Genomic DNA, 15,802 nt, shown 5'->3' with positions numbered 1-15,802 from the left:
GTTGTTGTAAGGCTTTGAAATCCGATAAAAATTGTGTATGGACCATATGGTTTTTTGAACGTCCAATTCGTGTACACAATCCCGGGTACGTACTTCTGACCCACGTTGCAATTTGTGTGTCTGAATTTTCAATACTATTAACTTGACATACTGACTTACCAGCTGGTTTTCTTTCTTGGTGTAGCTGGATGCCAATTTGCGGGAGAAGATTCCGCCCCAAAATGTTCGCCCGCCTGTCGTCCACCACAATGAAGGACGCTGTGTGGATTGTCCAACCTCCTGATTCGATTGGGGCGGTTAGTCTGCCAAGAGATGGGATTTTGTAGCCATTGTAGCATACCATTCTATTAGCTTCGTCATCCTCTCGCATTCTTGTTCTTACTGCTGATTTTACTGTTGTGGCCAGAAGGTTGGCTGTTTTTTCGTTTACGAACGATGTTGGTGATCCTGTGTCGGCAATAAAAACGATGTTGTTTTTCTCCGAGCGGACCCTTATCAGGTGTCCTTTGAGATCTGTGTCCAATAGTTCTTCTGCCCGTCTTGGTTCAAAATTTATCCAGTTTGTCGATGTATCGTCCGGATGGATTAACTCCCACCCTGGTATGACGTCACCCGCTTGTAGGTAATTGACGTATGCTGTCATATCAGTATCTTGAAGTTCTTGTTGTTCTTGGTTGTCTTCCTGGATTGCATTAACCTCACTTGATTTGCAAAGTCTAGCGAAATGGCCCCTTTTAGTGCACTTGTTGCAGATTTTGTCACGTGCCGGACATTGTGCTAAGTGATTTCCTGAAAATGCATTTCCGCATTTGAAACAGTCTTTCTTTTGTCCAGTTTTCTCAGGATAGTTTCTGGACGTTTGTCCTCCTCTACTGCGTCCACCTCGCTGATGCGCTTTAAATCCGCCCCGCTTTTGAACGAAATTTACCGGTTCAGATTTAATATTTGGCATTCCGGGATGATTATTTGTCGTTCCCTGTTTTCTAATATAGAGCTGGTTCTCGAGGCCTCTTTCGCGTTTTATTGCGTAGTCCAAAGCTTGTTCGGGAGTTTTTGTTTCGGCCAGAAGGTCTTTTTGAACTTCGTCGTTTGACATGTGTGCTATAAATAGGTCTCTGACGGTCTCGGATTCGAGACTAACATCGTTGCATGCCGTGCATTTAAAGTTTCCTTTTACCACCAGTTCCGTAAGTCCGCAGTGGAATTCTTCCAGAGATTCCGTTTTTCCCTGTTTGCGTGTGAACGCTTCGTAACGATCGAAGGTTACGTTGCGTTCTTTAACAAATAGTTGCTTAAGGAGTTTCCAAAACTCTCTGGTTGAGGTATCTTGAATTCTGAGATTTGGATAATATTGTGTTACTCGTCTTTGGCCCTCCGTCCCCAAACACAAGTATATGTAACTTCTGCATTTGATATCGGCTTCCTCCCATGGTATGCCGTCGACTGTGGGGCCAAGATTATCCAAGTGTTGGCATTGGTTCTCCCATGTTACACGTTTCTCTTGGTTTCGAAGGTTTCGATCGCGTATTTGTTTGTCTGTTTCTCCGTCTATGGGGAGCTCGTATCCTGGTTCCTGGGGTTTTCGAACAGCTGGGGGGTTATGTAGAAGCTTGTTCAAATTCATTCCATCTTTGGCGATGATGCCAAGAAACAGTTGCTGGTTCCATTTGTCCCACTCTATTGGTGGTTCCGCGGACGCTTTTTGCCAAAATGGTGTAATCCCCAATAGATTTTTTGTGACTGCTGGCTGCGCCATGTTATACCCTCAGCCGTTAGGTGAGGTATAATTAAGTTGTCAAGTCTATGCTAATCGCTGACTATGAAATGAGAAATAGAAAAGACTACGATGGTAACTTAAATTCATCGGTCTATGTTTAAGTCTGGATGACGCTGACCTCGAAGCATTTGAGATACAGCGTTTCATAATAACTATTACATATGTTGTTAGGTATAGATAGATACTTATTTAATCCTCAGACTTCTATATGTATTATGTAATCATTTAGGTTTATAATATGTAAACATTACCAACTGGTAGTTTTAGCACCTGATTGTACATTGTTTGTATGGGAATGTTTTACTATGATATCCGTATGGATAACATGGTCTATCGAAAGGGGTTTGTTTTATAAATACTACAAGTCAATGAGAATAATTCTTTCACTGAAATTCTAGTTTTTTTTTCATAAAATCTTCTCCAATAGTCATTTACTGATACAGCAACTATTTTCACTAGTTTTCAAGTTTGCTTGGTTTGCCAAAATTAAACGTTAATTAAATTTTAAAATGATTACGAATGGAAAATGGTTGGAATGTTTCAAATACGGTCGTGGATGTTTTCTTTTTCGTTGTTAGTACCTAGTGGAGATCCTGTTCTACTCTCGCTTCATCGAGGACCCCTTCAACCAATTCGTTGATCTCTGCTCCATCAGCAACATCAGCTGCTTCATCATGAGTCAGAAACAGTACGGATACTACATCCACGGCAGATCTGTCCACGGATTTGCAGACGCAAATCTAGCTCAGCTGTCTCTCCTCATGCAGAAAGAACAGGTAACTTTTAACGCCCGAAAGATTAGGACCAGTTGTCTTTTAATTTTTAAGAGTAATGAACGTAGTGAAGACCCTTGTATAGGTCTTGGTGATTTTTTTGGTTAATTTTTTTCTAGGAAATAATCTAAATATTGTTCACACTTAATTTTGATTTTTCGCGGTTTGATTTTTGATTTCTTTTGAAGGTCGGCAGCAAACGTGTTAAGGTCAAGAAAAACTTGATCGACTTTTAGTTTCGAAAATAAAATTTAATTATCAGGTTTCACAGCAAAAGAAAAATTTTACGTATTGATCCAGTTTTCTCAAATTGGGTTAATTTTTTGAAAAAATTATCAATTATAAATTGTTCTAGAAATTAAAGAGTTATAAGGCCATCTATTTTTTTTTTAATCGAAATAATTCGAAAGTCAGTTTTTTCTGTTTCATTACATTCATTACTCTTTTCCAACTGTCTGTTGGCAATGCTCAATTCTTTCAACCAATGTATCAGTGAAATGTAGGAAAGTACCAGGGCAAGCTGGACAAGGAAGCAGTCAATAAAATCATTTTTATACTTTCTCGGCTAAACTTATCTATGCCTATGTAATTTGCTTCATATTTCGTGATTTGTGAGGTGCTTGGTCATAGAATTTGCTCTGAAACTGGAAACATTTATTTTGTTGTCTCCTTTAGGATGACCTGAGAGGCACACGAGGTCTTCTTCCCGACTCTTCTATCCAGACATTCGAGATGATAGTACCTCTGAATCTGCGCACTGCATACAGGAAACTTTACAAACCCCCCATGCCATCGAATGCGGCCAAGGCAGCCACTACTGCAACCAGTGGGGATCAAACGGGAGCTGGGGTGGACAGGAACTCGCTTAGTCAGCTGAACCCCCAACTGAGAAAGTGCATTGAGGGATACAACCAGCTCAATGCTTTCTTGGCTGCATTCATCAACAGGGTTGGTTGGTTTCGGATTGAAAAACAATGTATTGGTTTTGGATTGAAAAAAAGATAGGCCAAAAAGGCGTTTTTAGGCACTTTTGGATTTTTTTAAACCAGAATCGCGTCTTTTCGGCGCGCGCTTCCCCTTAGGTCCGTCAGCCATTTTTGGTCCGTCAGCCAAAAATGGATATCTCAAAAATAGTTCAAAGGGGGGACCCTTTGGGCCGGCATGGGGTCGAATCCCTGAGGGGGAGAGAGGTGCGCCCCTCCCCCCCCCTTAAATCCGCCCCTGGTATTGGCAACGACTTCAAAGACGTCGTGATGCTAAAAGTAAAGTTGTAAAAAAGTAGCTTATATGGTTATCGAGCTTGCTGCAACAATATCAACAGCGGGAGCTCTATTTCTTTTTTGGCCTCTTTGAGAACTTTATCAATTTTAGTTGCCCTCAGGGATTTGGGAATTCAAAATGTTACAAGGAAAAGTCGAGCTCCGTTTGTTTCCCCTGAAAAGGTTGCTGTTTAGGACATTCCTGACTGTGATTACGAGGTGAGGGAAAGGCCGTTTCTGGAGAAGCTGCTGGACATGGAGTTTGTGGAGAATTCCCCCACCAGGGGAATATTCTATAGTGGTGAGTCTATTTTACAGACTGTGTTCAGACATTCTGCTGTCCAATTCGGCAAATTACTGACGAGTATTAGGATATGGCAATCACTTCAATGCCTTGCTTGATTGTCTAACCAGTTCAATAACTTGTTCTTTTTCTATTATCAATTTCCATTTTATTGGCCCAATATAATTTTAATACAAAAGAAAAGAAAAGTAACGGGATTGCTTACTATTTTGATAGTTATCAGTGATAATGATGTTTTATATGGCAGTAATTAAAAGTCAATGAACGTAGTTCAGTGCATTTCCATTGTTAAAAGGAAGGTAAACTCCACTATCGAACAGCAGAAGTATAAAGGTCACGAAAAACGTGATCGACTTCTGATTTCGAAAATGTAAATTAATTATCAGATTTCTCAGCTTAACGTATTCATCCAGTTTTTTTTTTCAATTTGGGTTAATTTTATCAAAAATTGTCCATCATAAATTTTTCTACATATTCAAAGAGGTAGAAATTCAAAAGTTGAAGGCTCTTGAAAAAAAAACAAGTCTGTTTTGTTTCAGTTTCCTTGCGTTCATTACTTCTTTCCGACTGTTATTTGGCCATAATTTGTTTGTTTTCGTTTTTTTTTTCAGTCTTGCTTTTTTGCGGCTTGAAATTGGAATTTAATTATCAGATTTCCAGCGAAACAAGAACTTTAACTTTGATCCAGTTTTCTCAAGTTGGTTTAATTTTTTCAAGAAAGTGGCAACCATAACTGATCAAGAACTTCAAAGAGCTTTAAGAACATGTATTTTTTTCGTTACACTTGCTAAGCAAAGTCTATTAGTACGAACTTTCTTTCTTTCCAACTTAAATCGCAAATATTGGTGCCACTTTTCGGTAATCTTAACAGCTTTTTGATAGCATGTGCTTTGGCATTCGAATAGTAATAAGTTATCACAATTGATTTATTTTTAATTCATAAAATGATCCCAAAAAAGCCATATTTTTTCAAACAACATAACAATCATAAAAAATTTTGATTACACAATTTTTTTTACTCAATTTGCGCGGAATTTTTTTGGTATGCCTAATTTATACATAATGTGGTTTTATGCTTTGCGATTTGTTTGATGCAAAGTTTGTTTGGATGCGCTAGGTCGCAGATTCGAACCCGACACGTAGTCGAGTTTTTTTGCTACTCCGAGGCTTAATTCTGTTTCTTTTTTCACTAATTTTTGGTCGTGTTCTAATTTTTTTGGTCGTGTTAATTTTTGGTCGTGTTCTCGCATGAGTCGTGTTCTCGCATGAGTCGTGTTCTCGCATGAGTCGTGTTTTCTGGTCGTGTTCTCGCATGATTTTTGGTTTTCTGGTCGAGTTCTCGCATAATTTTTGGTCGTGTTCTCGCGTGAGTCGTGTTTTTTGGTCGTGTTAATTTTTTGGTCGTGTTCTCGCATGGTCGTGTTCTCGCAAGAGCTAATTTTTGGTCGTGTTCTCGCATGTGTTTCCGAATCGCAGCATCGCCTTTGTGTTGAAAATTTCTAGGTGAGATTTTTTTCAAAAATTTAAGTCAGTTTTTTTTTCTGTTTACTTGAGTTCATTATCAAAAAAAGAGAAACTTTTCGCAATTTGAAAGTATCTTTGCGAATGTACAAGTGTAAGTCTTGCTGTTTCTTTATGATTGTCAAATACAGTAAAAACTAGAATATAAATCATTAGCTTTTGAAAAATAGAATCATGATGTCACGGAGTTTCAACTAAAAAATTTGCAATCTTTCCATGAATTTTTTTCCATAGGTTGCCACCGTTGGAACTTCATTGAATAGTAATAAATAAAAGTTTGTAAGTTCTGTTTTTGCTTTTCTGTGAGTAAGGGTTTTCTTGAATTTGATTTTTTCATCATCACACAAGCAAAGCTTGTGTGACAGTATGAACTATCTTTTTTTCCAACCTAAGTCGCAAATATTAGTGTTCATTCTGAAAGTGTTCATTTTATCAATAACCAGCTATTAAGTACAGCCAATGCTAAGGATATTAACACAGACTATTATTTTACAAATAGAACTTTAGCTTCAAGGTATCATGTATATGTAGCGAAGAGGTAGGGAAAGAGACCCTCAACAAAGTACGAGGGTTCGAACCTGGGCAGGGTAGAATGTTTCAAATGAACTTTTTCGTTTACTAGTTAAAATGCATCCGCTCTGTAAATTGAGGCATGTTAGTTGGTAATTTCTTTTGATAAACATTTACTGGTACTGCTAATGCGGCATAATTGGCGTGCGTCACGTAAGAAATTACGTATACCCAAACTTTTACTAATTCAGTTTTTTCCAGTAGCGTTATTGGTCATATTTTTGCTTGTGTATGCGAAGTGCAACTTCTCTTCTGTGTGTTTACACTTGCGAAGCAAAGTTTTTTTAATTCGAACTTTCTTTTTCAACCTAAGTCGCAAATAAAATCGCTACTTTTGGTGGCCATTTTGAATCGGTAGGCTGCAGTAGCAGTATAATATCATATGTGCTTTGACATTGGATTAGGAAAAAAGTTAACACAGCTTATGCATTTTTGATTCATCGAAGGAACCGAAAAAATTAATTTGTTTCAAACAGCAGTACAATGATAAAAAGCTCGATTTCAGCAGAAATTTTCCAACTCAATGTATCTCGCAATTTTTTTAATGCATAATGGCTTTATGCTTTACAATTTTTTAAATGCAAAATTGTGTCCTTTTGTGTTTGGTGCTACTTTTGCTGCATCGACTTTGCAATTTATCAGCATATGTAGCTGCGTTATTGGTGGCTAGTTTTTGGGGACTTAAATCATCCGTGGCTTAGTGTTTAGTGCGTGAGACTCAAATTTGCCAGGTCGCAGATTCGAATCCGACATGTAGCCGTTTTGGCGAATTCGAGGCTTATTTCACTTGATATAGCTGCTTTTTGGTCGTGTTCTTGCAAGTGTTTGCGAAGTGCAGCTTCGCCTCTGTGCCCAGTTTGTTACTGAATTCTGAACGGTATGTTACGCTATGTTTCAAAAATTTATTTGTGGATTGTGGCAGTTTTTGATAAGTTTGTTTTGTGTGTTTGTAGACGCGGGTCACGTGTTCGACAAGGTTCTTTTCTATGGGAACGAGTTCTCCCTGTTCGTGTTTGACGTGTATCTGTTCGTAGCACTGGACTACATGATCGGCAGCTACCTCCTCTCAGCCATCGGAGTCTACATCGTCCAGAAGGTACCAATAAAAATGAATAATTGTTTTTCGAAGTTAACTTTGAATCATTCATAGTAATGATGCACTGGGAACAATCGATCTTTCCAATTATAGCAAAAGTTGTAGAAAATATAAATTGCCTCTAATTATAAATTTTGGTGGGACTATAATGTTCTAATAAGTTTCTGGGTTAGGAACATGTTATTAGTATTGTGTGTTTTGTACCGGAAATTTGAGAGACTATCAAAATATTCTATAAAAAGACGACGAACTGCAGAGATTTGTTTGACTTAATTTTGACAAGGAATTTAGTGTTCGGCTGTTTTCTTTTTGACGCAAAATCAGGTGCCATAACGAAACTTTCTTCAAGGTGGAGTTTTGGATAATAATAAATCATTTGCATTCGTGTTTCGAGCTGAGAAAAAAATTATAATTACACAAGCAAAGCTTGGGTGATAGTATGAACTCTTTTTTTTTCTAACATAAGCAAATTTTAGTGTTCATTTTGAAAGTGTTCCTTTATTGCAGTATGTGCATAAAATCAACACAGGCGAATTTGCACTTCGCATACACAAACAAAAGTTTGACCGATAACGCAACTGGGAAAACTGAATGAGTAAAATTTTAAAATCATTTTTGCTTGTGTATGCGAAGTGCAAATTCGCCTTTGTGTTGATCTAATGCACATTCTGCAGTCAAAGAACACTTTTAAAATTTCCGACTTAGTGGAAAAAAGGGAGTTCGTACTATCACACGAGCTTAGCTTGTGTAATACCCAGCTATTAAGCGCAGCCAATGCTAAGGATATTAACACAGACTATTATATTACAACTAGCACTTTAGCTTCAAGGTATCTTGGATCTGTAGCATAGAGGTAGGGAAGGAGACCCGTAACAAATTAAAAGAGTGTTCGAGCCGGGGCAGCGTCGGATATTTTTAATGAACTTTTTCTACTACTAGTTAAAATGCGTCCGCTCTATAAATTGAGGCATGTTAGTTGGTTTTTTTTTCAAATTGACTATTACTGCTAATGCGTCATAATTGGCTGGCGTCACTTAGAAATTATGTAGACTCATAATTGGCGTACCGACGTAAGAAATTATGTTTTTAGTACAAACGTAAGAAATTATGTACAAACTTTTACTCAAACATTTTTTCCCAGTTGTGTTATCGGTCATATTTTTTACTTGTGTATGCGAAGTGCATCTTTACCTCTGTGTAATTATTATTTCGATGTCGAGAAAAATGCGGATCGATATAGAGCGAATACCCCAGTAGAGACAATTTGTTTGATAATATACTGAATAATTAGCTCAGGAATTTTGTACCACGTCCCCTGTATAAAAATTTTTTTCGTTTCTTTTTGCCAAGATGACTGAACGGAATTTTCTGTGCTAGTCTCACAAAACGCGACTGTTCTTATTACTAAGCTTCCTTCGTGTTCTATTATGGTTCAATTTTATTTTTTTGGCCTATTTAAACAATCTCCCTAAAAGTAAATGACAAATTCAAGCAGTAATGCCTTCGTGTACTATATACTATGCTCAAATCTGATTCTCTAATTTGATTCAGTGAAAAGATTGTTCACTTGGTCCCATTGTTTAATGAATCGATTGGTAGAAGCTAATTTGTTTTTGATCTCAATTGTTGAATTCTTTGTTCAGATCATGGTGCCGATTAGAGAAATTTTGGGACAGCGAAATCTGGCCAAGAAGACACTAGTAGATGAGAGATTCCTGATTTAGAAGCTTGTAGATGAATAATGGCTCTTGTACAAAAACCAAGAAGATGAAATCGGAAATAAACTTCGTCATGGCTCTTTGTAAATATCTTTTTAATAACGCAAAAAATTTGGATTGTAAATATCAGAGTTGTTTTTTTTTGTAATTTTACTGTGAATATCTGTACCAAGTCGTGAAAATTGTATATAAATTCAATATCATTTCGTCGAATTGAATTCTTTTAATTGAATTTTTTCGAACTTGCGTGAGTAAATGCGCTGCATTCGGCTACGAAATTTTGTCCATAAATAACCTTAAGAGATCATTTCAGGGGCGGATTTAGGGGGGGGGGGGCGGACGCCCCCTCCCCCCTCCCCTCAGGGATTCGACCCCCTGCCGACCCAAAGGGTCCCCCCTTTGATACTTTTTCAGAAAACCCTCGAGAAAATCCGCCCCTGGTCCTGAGTTATAGTTTGGTTTGTGATGGTTTGTTTCAGCAAACCATCACAAAAGCGCAATTGATGTAAGTATTTCGAACATCATTGGAAATTTTCGCTGAATATTTGGAAGTTTTTGCAGCTGTACCGATTGACTAGTTTCGGATCAATGTATTTATCTTTTTTATACTCATAGATAGGCCGTGTTGATTTTTTTGTTATTTCAGGAAAAGTTTGTGAGTTTGCTCACTTATATTTCAATTGGTTTTCTTTTATATAGGTTTTATAAGATTGTGTTTGTTTTTCTTTAGGGAACAAATCATAAAGTGATCCAATAACTAACATCCTGCCTATTAATGCATATGCCTGCAATTAGTTATGAAAGCACCTTTTGAGTTAAAGTCACAATCGTCTGCTAAAAGTAAGATAAAATGAACAAGACTGCTCGTATCAGGGCGAAGCCCTGAATGTTCCGACTGCTTTTTAAGGTCTATGAAACAGTAATAACATGAAAAAATTAAATGTAAAAAAAAATCAAATAAAAAAAAATTGCAAAAATTGAATTATTTTGTGAAAATCATCCCCCACAGGGCATATAAAGTACACAGCGATAAATTTTTACAGTAACACATCAATTATGGCAAATAGGCTTCTTTCAACCAATCTGGAACGATTTTAAGACGGTTTAACTGTCCGCTTACGCGTGAATAGCGCGAAATATGTCGCGCGTTAATTGTCCCAAAATGGCAATCTTTAAACCCGCATAACTTTACCAAAAAGGATCACAGGTAAAATATCTTTTCAAAAGTAAGCTCAGGACAACAATTCCTTTTGAATGATTTTTAAAAAACTCCGTCAAACATGGCTAGTTAAAAAGTCGAAATTTGTCTGAAGAAAAAAAAACCCACCCGGAGCACAATTATTCCGTTACTTTCGTATCGAAAGTCGGAACAACAAGCAGAGCGTAGTGTCATATTCCAGTAGCTATTTTACCTTCCTAAGTCGCAAACAAAATGTTCGTTTGTTGGTGCAACTAAGCACTTTCTTTTACCTGGATTACTTTTGCTGTACAGCATTATTTTTTTGTATCTGTTTTATTGATGGCTAATCCGTTTCGATAAAAAAAATAGGTGTAACGGAAATTTATGGAGGCTTTTTTTCTGATGAGACACTTTACTAAATTTTCGAGCATTTTGTAATTTTTCTCGCGAACCACTTGGCCGATTTTCAACAAAATGGTACTAATGGAAAGTTTGACTAATCCCGTAGTCGTTTATTAAGCCGAACCCATTCATTTCAATTGCGCGTAAATTTCAACGCTGCCAAATTTGAAGCTTTGTATTTAATTATTAAAAACAAGTTTGAGCGTTTTCCTTGCAGAACTGGTGTTGCCAAATTTTTCTGATAAAAATAACCGCCTTGGAAAATTTACAGTTTTTGAGTTTCTGACCGTTTGGAAACTCTGATTTTTCTTCGAAAACTACCCTGCCAAATCTGAGATGAAAAGTTAAACCGAAAAAAAAATGGCTGGAGTTTCTCTCGATAAGTTGCTACGCCCTAAGTTTTAGTAGAAAAGTAGTTTTGCACTTGAATAAAATATTTGTAATTTTTGAAATCAAGACCGTATTTCGTAATAATTTTGTCTGCAAAGTTGATACGCCCTTATTTTTGCTGCAAAGAAATATTGAAATTAGAAAAAATCCATCTTCTAAAATATTGGCCATTTTTGGAATTTTTGTATTTTCTCGAAAAATACATTACCAAAACTACACTAAAATTATAAGTTGAAAAGAACAAAGCAAGCGGTAATTGTATCCCTTGAATAAGTAAATATTTTCAATTTGAGGAAGGAATCCACTAGGGACTCAAGTAGTAACTGACTGGCAATTTTGGGCCTTATGGAGTTTCTCAAAATGTTTCGAAGAGTCAAAAAATGGGACTTTGAATGAGCGTACGGCTGTTTTTTATCAAAAAAAAAAAACGGAGAAACACTTTTGCATGCGAGACTGAACATCTCTGTTTGATTACCTTACTTAATTCAGATTTGAATGAGTAGTATAATCAAATAGAGATGTTCAATTCCAACTGCAAATGTGTTTTCTCCTACTTCTGATGGGAAACAGCCTTAGGCTCAGTAAAAATCTCATTTTTGACTTTTCAAAACATTTTGAAAAAAAACTAATTACCTTTGAAAGAGATTTTATAAACGTCAACAAACTGATAATTAGTGTTCATTTAGTCTTGAGCTGACAAGGCGCAGATGCAAGGATGTGCGATTTTGGATACTGCGGTTGAGTTTTCGACTCCGGCATCTAGCACACTATTTATTATTTTTAATTTTTTTTTCGCACTTTTTTATTATTTAAGAGCTATATTTTGCCCCTTTCTTATTTTTTGATCTTTCCTAAAAAAAATTTTCTCACCCCTATGCCTTAAACTGGGCTTAACTGTATAATAAAGGTCAACCATTAATTTATTCTGGAAATTGAAGATGTTTTAACTAGAAGTTTTTCTTCGAAGTTTGAAAGATAAAAATGTTCAAAACTTTTCAATCAATTTTTGTGTTGGATATGTTTTTAATTTCAATCAATGAATAAAAAAATACAATTTTCTTACTAGACAAAATTAAAATTAAAAAAATATTCAGAGCTTACTGGGTCTATGTATTTGGCGAGAATTTTCAGAAGCATCGTTTATGCATAAACCATTACACATGAGAGCGTAGTGTCATTTTTAAATAGCGTAGCGAGTGTGTTAGTAAGAGCCATGTTTTTATTCCAACCTAAGTCGCAAATATTGGAGAAGCCTTTTTATGGTGCGGCACCCCAATAATAATGGGACAACTTCAAAGCTTTTTGAAAGCATGTGCTTTGACATTCGAATAGGAATAAATTAACGCAGTTGATGCATTTTTAATTCATCAAATGAGCCGAAAAAAAATATTTGTTTCAAACAACATTCAAATTAAAAAAACTGGATTTCAGAAATTTTTCAACTCAATATAATTCGCAATTTTTTGAAATACATAACTTATACATTATGTGGTTTTAAGCTTTGCAATTTGTTACAGGCAAAGTTTGTGTGGATGCCTTCAGTTTTATATGTTTCAAATTATTACATGAAAAATTGAGTCTATTTGTATTTGGTGCCATTTTGCTGAATCGCATGGGCAAGGTATTGGCATATGTAGCTCCTTTTTTCGTGCCTAGTGTTTGTCGGTTGTTAAGCTTGCGTGACTGAGTGGATAGTGCGTTAGACTCAAAGTTTTTTGATTGCAGTAGGTCGCAGATTCAAATCCTACACATAATCGAGTTTTTTGCTATATCGAGGCTTATTTCTACTTGTTCTTATTTCACTTGATAGAGCTGCTTTTTGGTCGTGTTCTCTCAAATGTTTGCAAAGCTTCGGCTCTGTGCACAAAGTTCAATTTGTCTTCATCCCAATTCGTAAAAAAGCGCTTAATTTGGTGACTTAGCCGCATAGTGTTTGGATGTTTCGAAGAATGTATTCTCCAAATTTTTCTTGACATGTATGTGGTTTATAAAAGCGTCAGTGTAACAGTTGTGTAGGGCAGTCGACTTTACTTGTTGGAAGTCTGAGTGCTGGGGTTTGATTTAAGTAGAGGTCATTTACTTTTTTAAAACTCTTCTTTATTTCAGTTTAATGTCTTGATAAATTTTTTACCTTTTAAAAGCTGCTTCTAGTCATATTTGGCTTGTGTTTGCGAAATGCAGACTCACCTCTTATAGTTATTTTTCAGTTTCGTAACTCTTTTGGGAAAAAATGGTCTAAAAAACGTTCATATGACAATTTAAAAGTAAGACAGGTTAGGTTGTACGTTTTCGTTTATGCTGATTTGTTTGTCTAAAACATCAAAAAAAACATTAGCTTAAGCAACAAAAGTCATTACAACAATAAAATTGGGAAACAAATTGTGGAAAAAATTTAGCAAATAAGAAATAATTGTTCCTTTAGTTATCGCTTTGTAAAATTTTCATATATTTGCTTATTCATCATTTACCATGTTTTTTTCTGGCTAGTTCTTTATCAAAAAAATCATTTTTTTAAGAAAAAATCGAGTTGAAGCTTAAGTTTTCATAGTTTCTTTGTTTACATTTTTGCAAACAATTATTTCGATCTATTAACTTTTATCTCACGACGGTTAGCTTACAATGCTTTTTAGGGTTACTTTGCAAGTGGTGTGAAGCTCCGCTTCACTTCTTTGTATTCAAACTGAAATTAAACAGAAAACTTGCTTCTAGCATAAACAAAATAACTCATATCAGTGCTAAGCCCTGAATTTTCCAACTGCGCTGCAATTTCTGAAATAGGTTCTGAAAACACTAGTTCAAAGTTTTAAAAAATATATAATGATTTTTTTTTCAGTTGTTTTTAAAAACTACCCCCACACGCAATGTTAAGTTCAAAGTGATGTTCTTAGCGTCTAGTAACGTATCAATTACACCAAACATCATGCCTCATTTCAACTTGGAACGACTTATGAGCAAAAAAACACCCTAAACTACCTTATCTAAAAAATTCGAAACAGATATTAAAAATTTCATTATTGCTCTGATTTTCTAAGAAAGTGACGGAATTTTTAAAAAGTCGAAACAATAATGAAATGAAACTCAGATAAAGTTCCCATACCTGACTTGAAGTGTTTAAAACGACTCGTTGAAAGCCCAGACTATATGATTAAAAAAAAATCGAACATAACTTTCATTTTACGTTTTTTTTGCCACGCCCCACGCAAGTACCACGATAAAAATTCGCATCGAACAAAATACTCTGTTCAGAAGAGTTACCCGCATCCAAGTTTAGGCGTAAGTAATCGATTATAACGGATTATTATGATGATTTTTTGACAATTAAAATTGATTATAATTACCAAAATTAGTTGTTTAAAGGATTTATAATTGATTATAATCGTGATAATTTCAAAGAGATTATAATCGCTTTTAATCGATTATAATTGATTATAATTCTTACAAAAAACCCTTAAAAATCAATTATAATCGATTATAATCGATTATAATCTCTTATTTTGCCAAAATTTTGTCAATTCAAAATTATATTCGCATTATATCTTATGGGTTATTATTTTTGTGTCAAAAAGAAAACCTCTAAAATAGAGATCTCTTGAACACTATGGTTCATCTGAACACAAAGTTTTACCACGAGACAAAAGTTTCACAGAGATCCTTTCATATGAGTGGAAAGGTTCCTGCGGTAAATGAAAAATAAATCTTCCGAATCAGTCATGAAATTAAATCAATTTGCTAATGTTTTGGTGTTTAAAAAAGCTTAAAACATGCATCACAAAACAACTCTAATGGGGAAGCAATGAAAAAACTTATAAATTTGAATTAGTTGGAAAACATTAAAAATATTTTTCACATTTTTCATAGGAACCAACGTCTACAAAAAGCGTAACATATAAGCAATTTAGATGCAACTTCGAAGACAAAATGGACAAACAAAAGGGATTATAATCAACTAATAATCGACTATAATGGACTTTTGTGCAAAACTAAAGAACTAGAAGTTTGAATAAAATAATGGATTATAATCAATTATAATCGATTATAATTGTATCAAAAAATCGACGAATAAATAATCGATTATAATCGATTATAATAGATTATAATTAATTAAAAATTGATTTTAAAAAGAGAGAATATTATCGATTTTTAATTGATTAAAATCGATTGTTTCTCAATTTTAGTAAGACTGGTACTAAAATCGTAATATAAACGATTATTAACGCTTGCAACTGGATGCGGGTAGTTTATCTCAAATAAAATGGTTGTCTTTTCTAAAACGGGGTAATTTGACTTATACATTAAGCAGTGATTGAAAAAAGAATTTTGTGCGTGTCAAATATGCTAAACGCGCAAAACTTGTTAAACATGATAGGTAAAGTTTCGTTTACAGAATCATTTTAGCGATTTGCTGAGACTTCATTTTAGTTTCAAGTCAAATTAATTGGCAAAAATACACGCAAGTTACAATTTAAAATGACACAGAAACAAATGGTGACAGAAATAAGCCAGGAGCTTAGTTTCAAAGCGTCTGAATTCGCGATATATTTTTATAAACTTTGTTGTAAGCATATTCAATCAAGGGAAAAGCACATAAAAAATTTCGAATAACTGCTAAGATGTTTTCCTAAAACATCCTCAAGTTTCTCAAAATTTGTTTTCAGGTTTGTCTATAAGCGCATTTAGCAAGTTCAGTTTTTCAAGTTTTTCTTTGAGCAAGTGAAAACGAATTGAAGTATTGTTCTTTATTATAAATTCTTTTAAACAGAAACTGTCAATCACCTGGTATCTTGCCTTATTGTTCCGACTTTTGATACGAAA

General features: G+C 35.2%; 1 protein-coding gene across 2 annotated transcripts in view; it reads left to right on the top strand.

Moving 5' to 3' along the window:
• Positions 1-9,250, top strand: part of LOC134843527 (meckelin-like) — an 81,943-nt gene extending 72,693 nt beyond the window's left edge. For both annotated transcript variants that reach the window (XM_063859633.1, XM_063859632.1), the window contains 5 exons: positions 2,356-2,553; positions 3,226-3,498; positions 4,005-4,110; positions 7,158-7,300; positions 8,944-9,250. In XM_063859633.1, the coding sequence (XP_063715703.1) occupies positions 2,356-2,553; positions 3,226-3,498; positions 4,005-4,110; positions 7,158-7,300; positions 8,944-9,024 (801 nt within the window). In that variant the 3' untranslated portion in view covers positions 9,025-9,250. The remainder of the gene's footprint in view (positions 1-2,355; positions 2,554-3,225; positions 3,499-4,004; positions 4,111-7,157; positions 7,301-8,943) is intronic.
• The last annotated feature ends 6,552 nt before the right edge of the window (positions 9,251-15,802 follow it).

Source organism: Symsagittifera roscoffensis, chromosome 4 (assembly GCF_963678635.1).
Source record: "Symsagittifera roscoffensis chromosome 4, txSymRosc1.1, whole genome shotgun sequence".
Lineage (NCBI taxonomy): Eukaryota > Metazoa > Xenacoelomorpha > Acoela > Convolutidae > Symsagittifera > Symsagittifera roscoffensis.
This window is presented reverse-complemented; position numbering and strand designations above follow the sequence as displayed.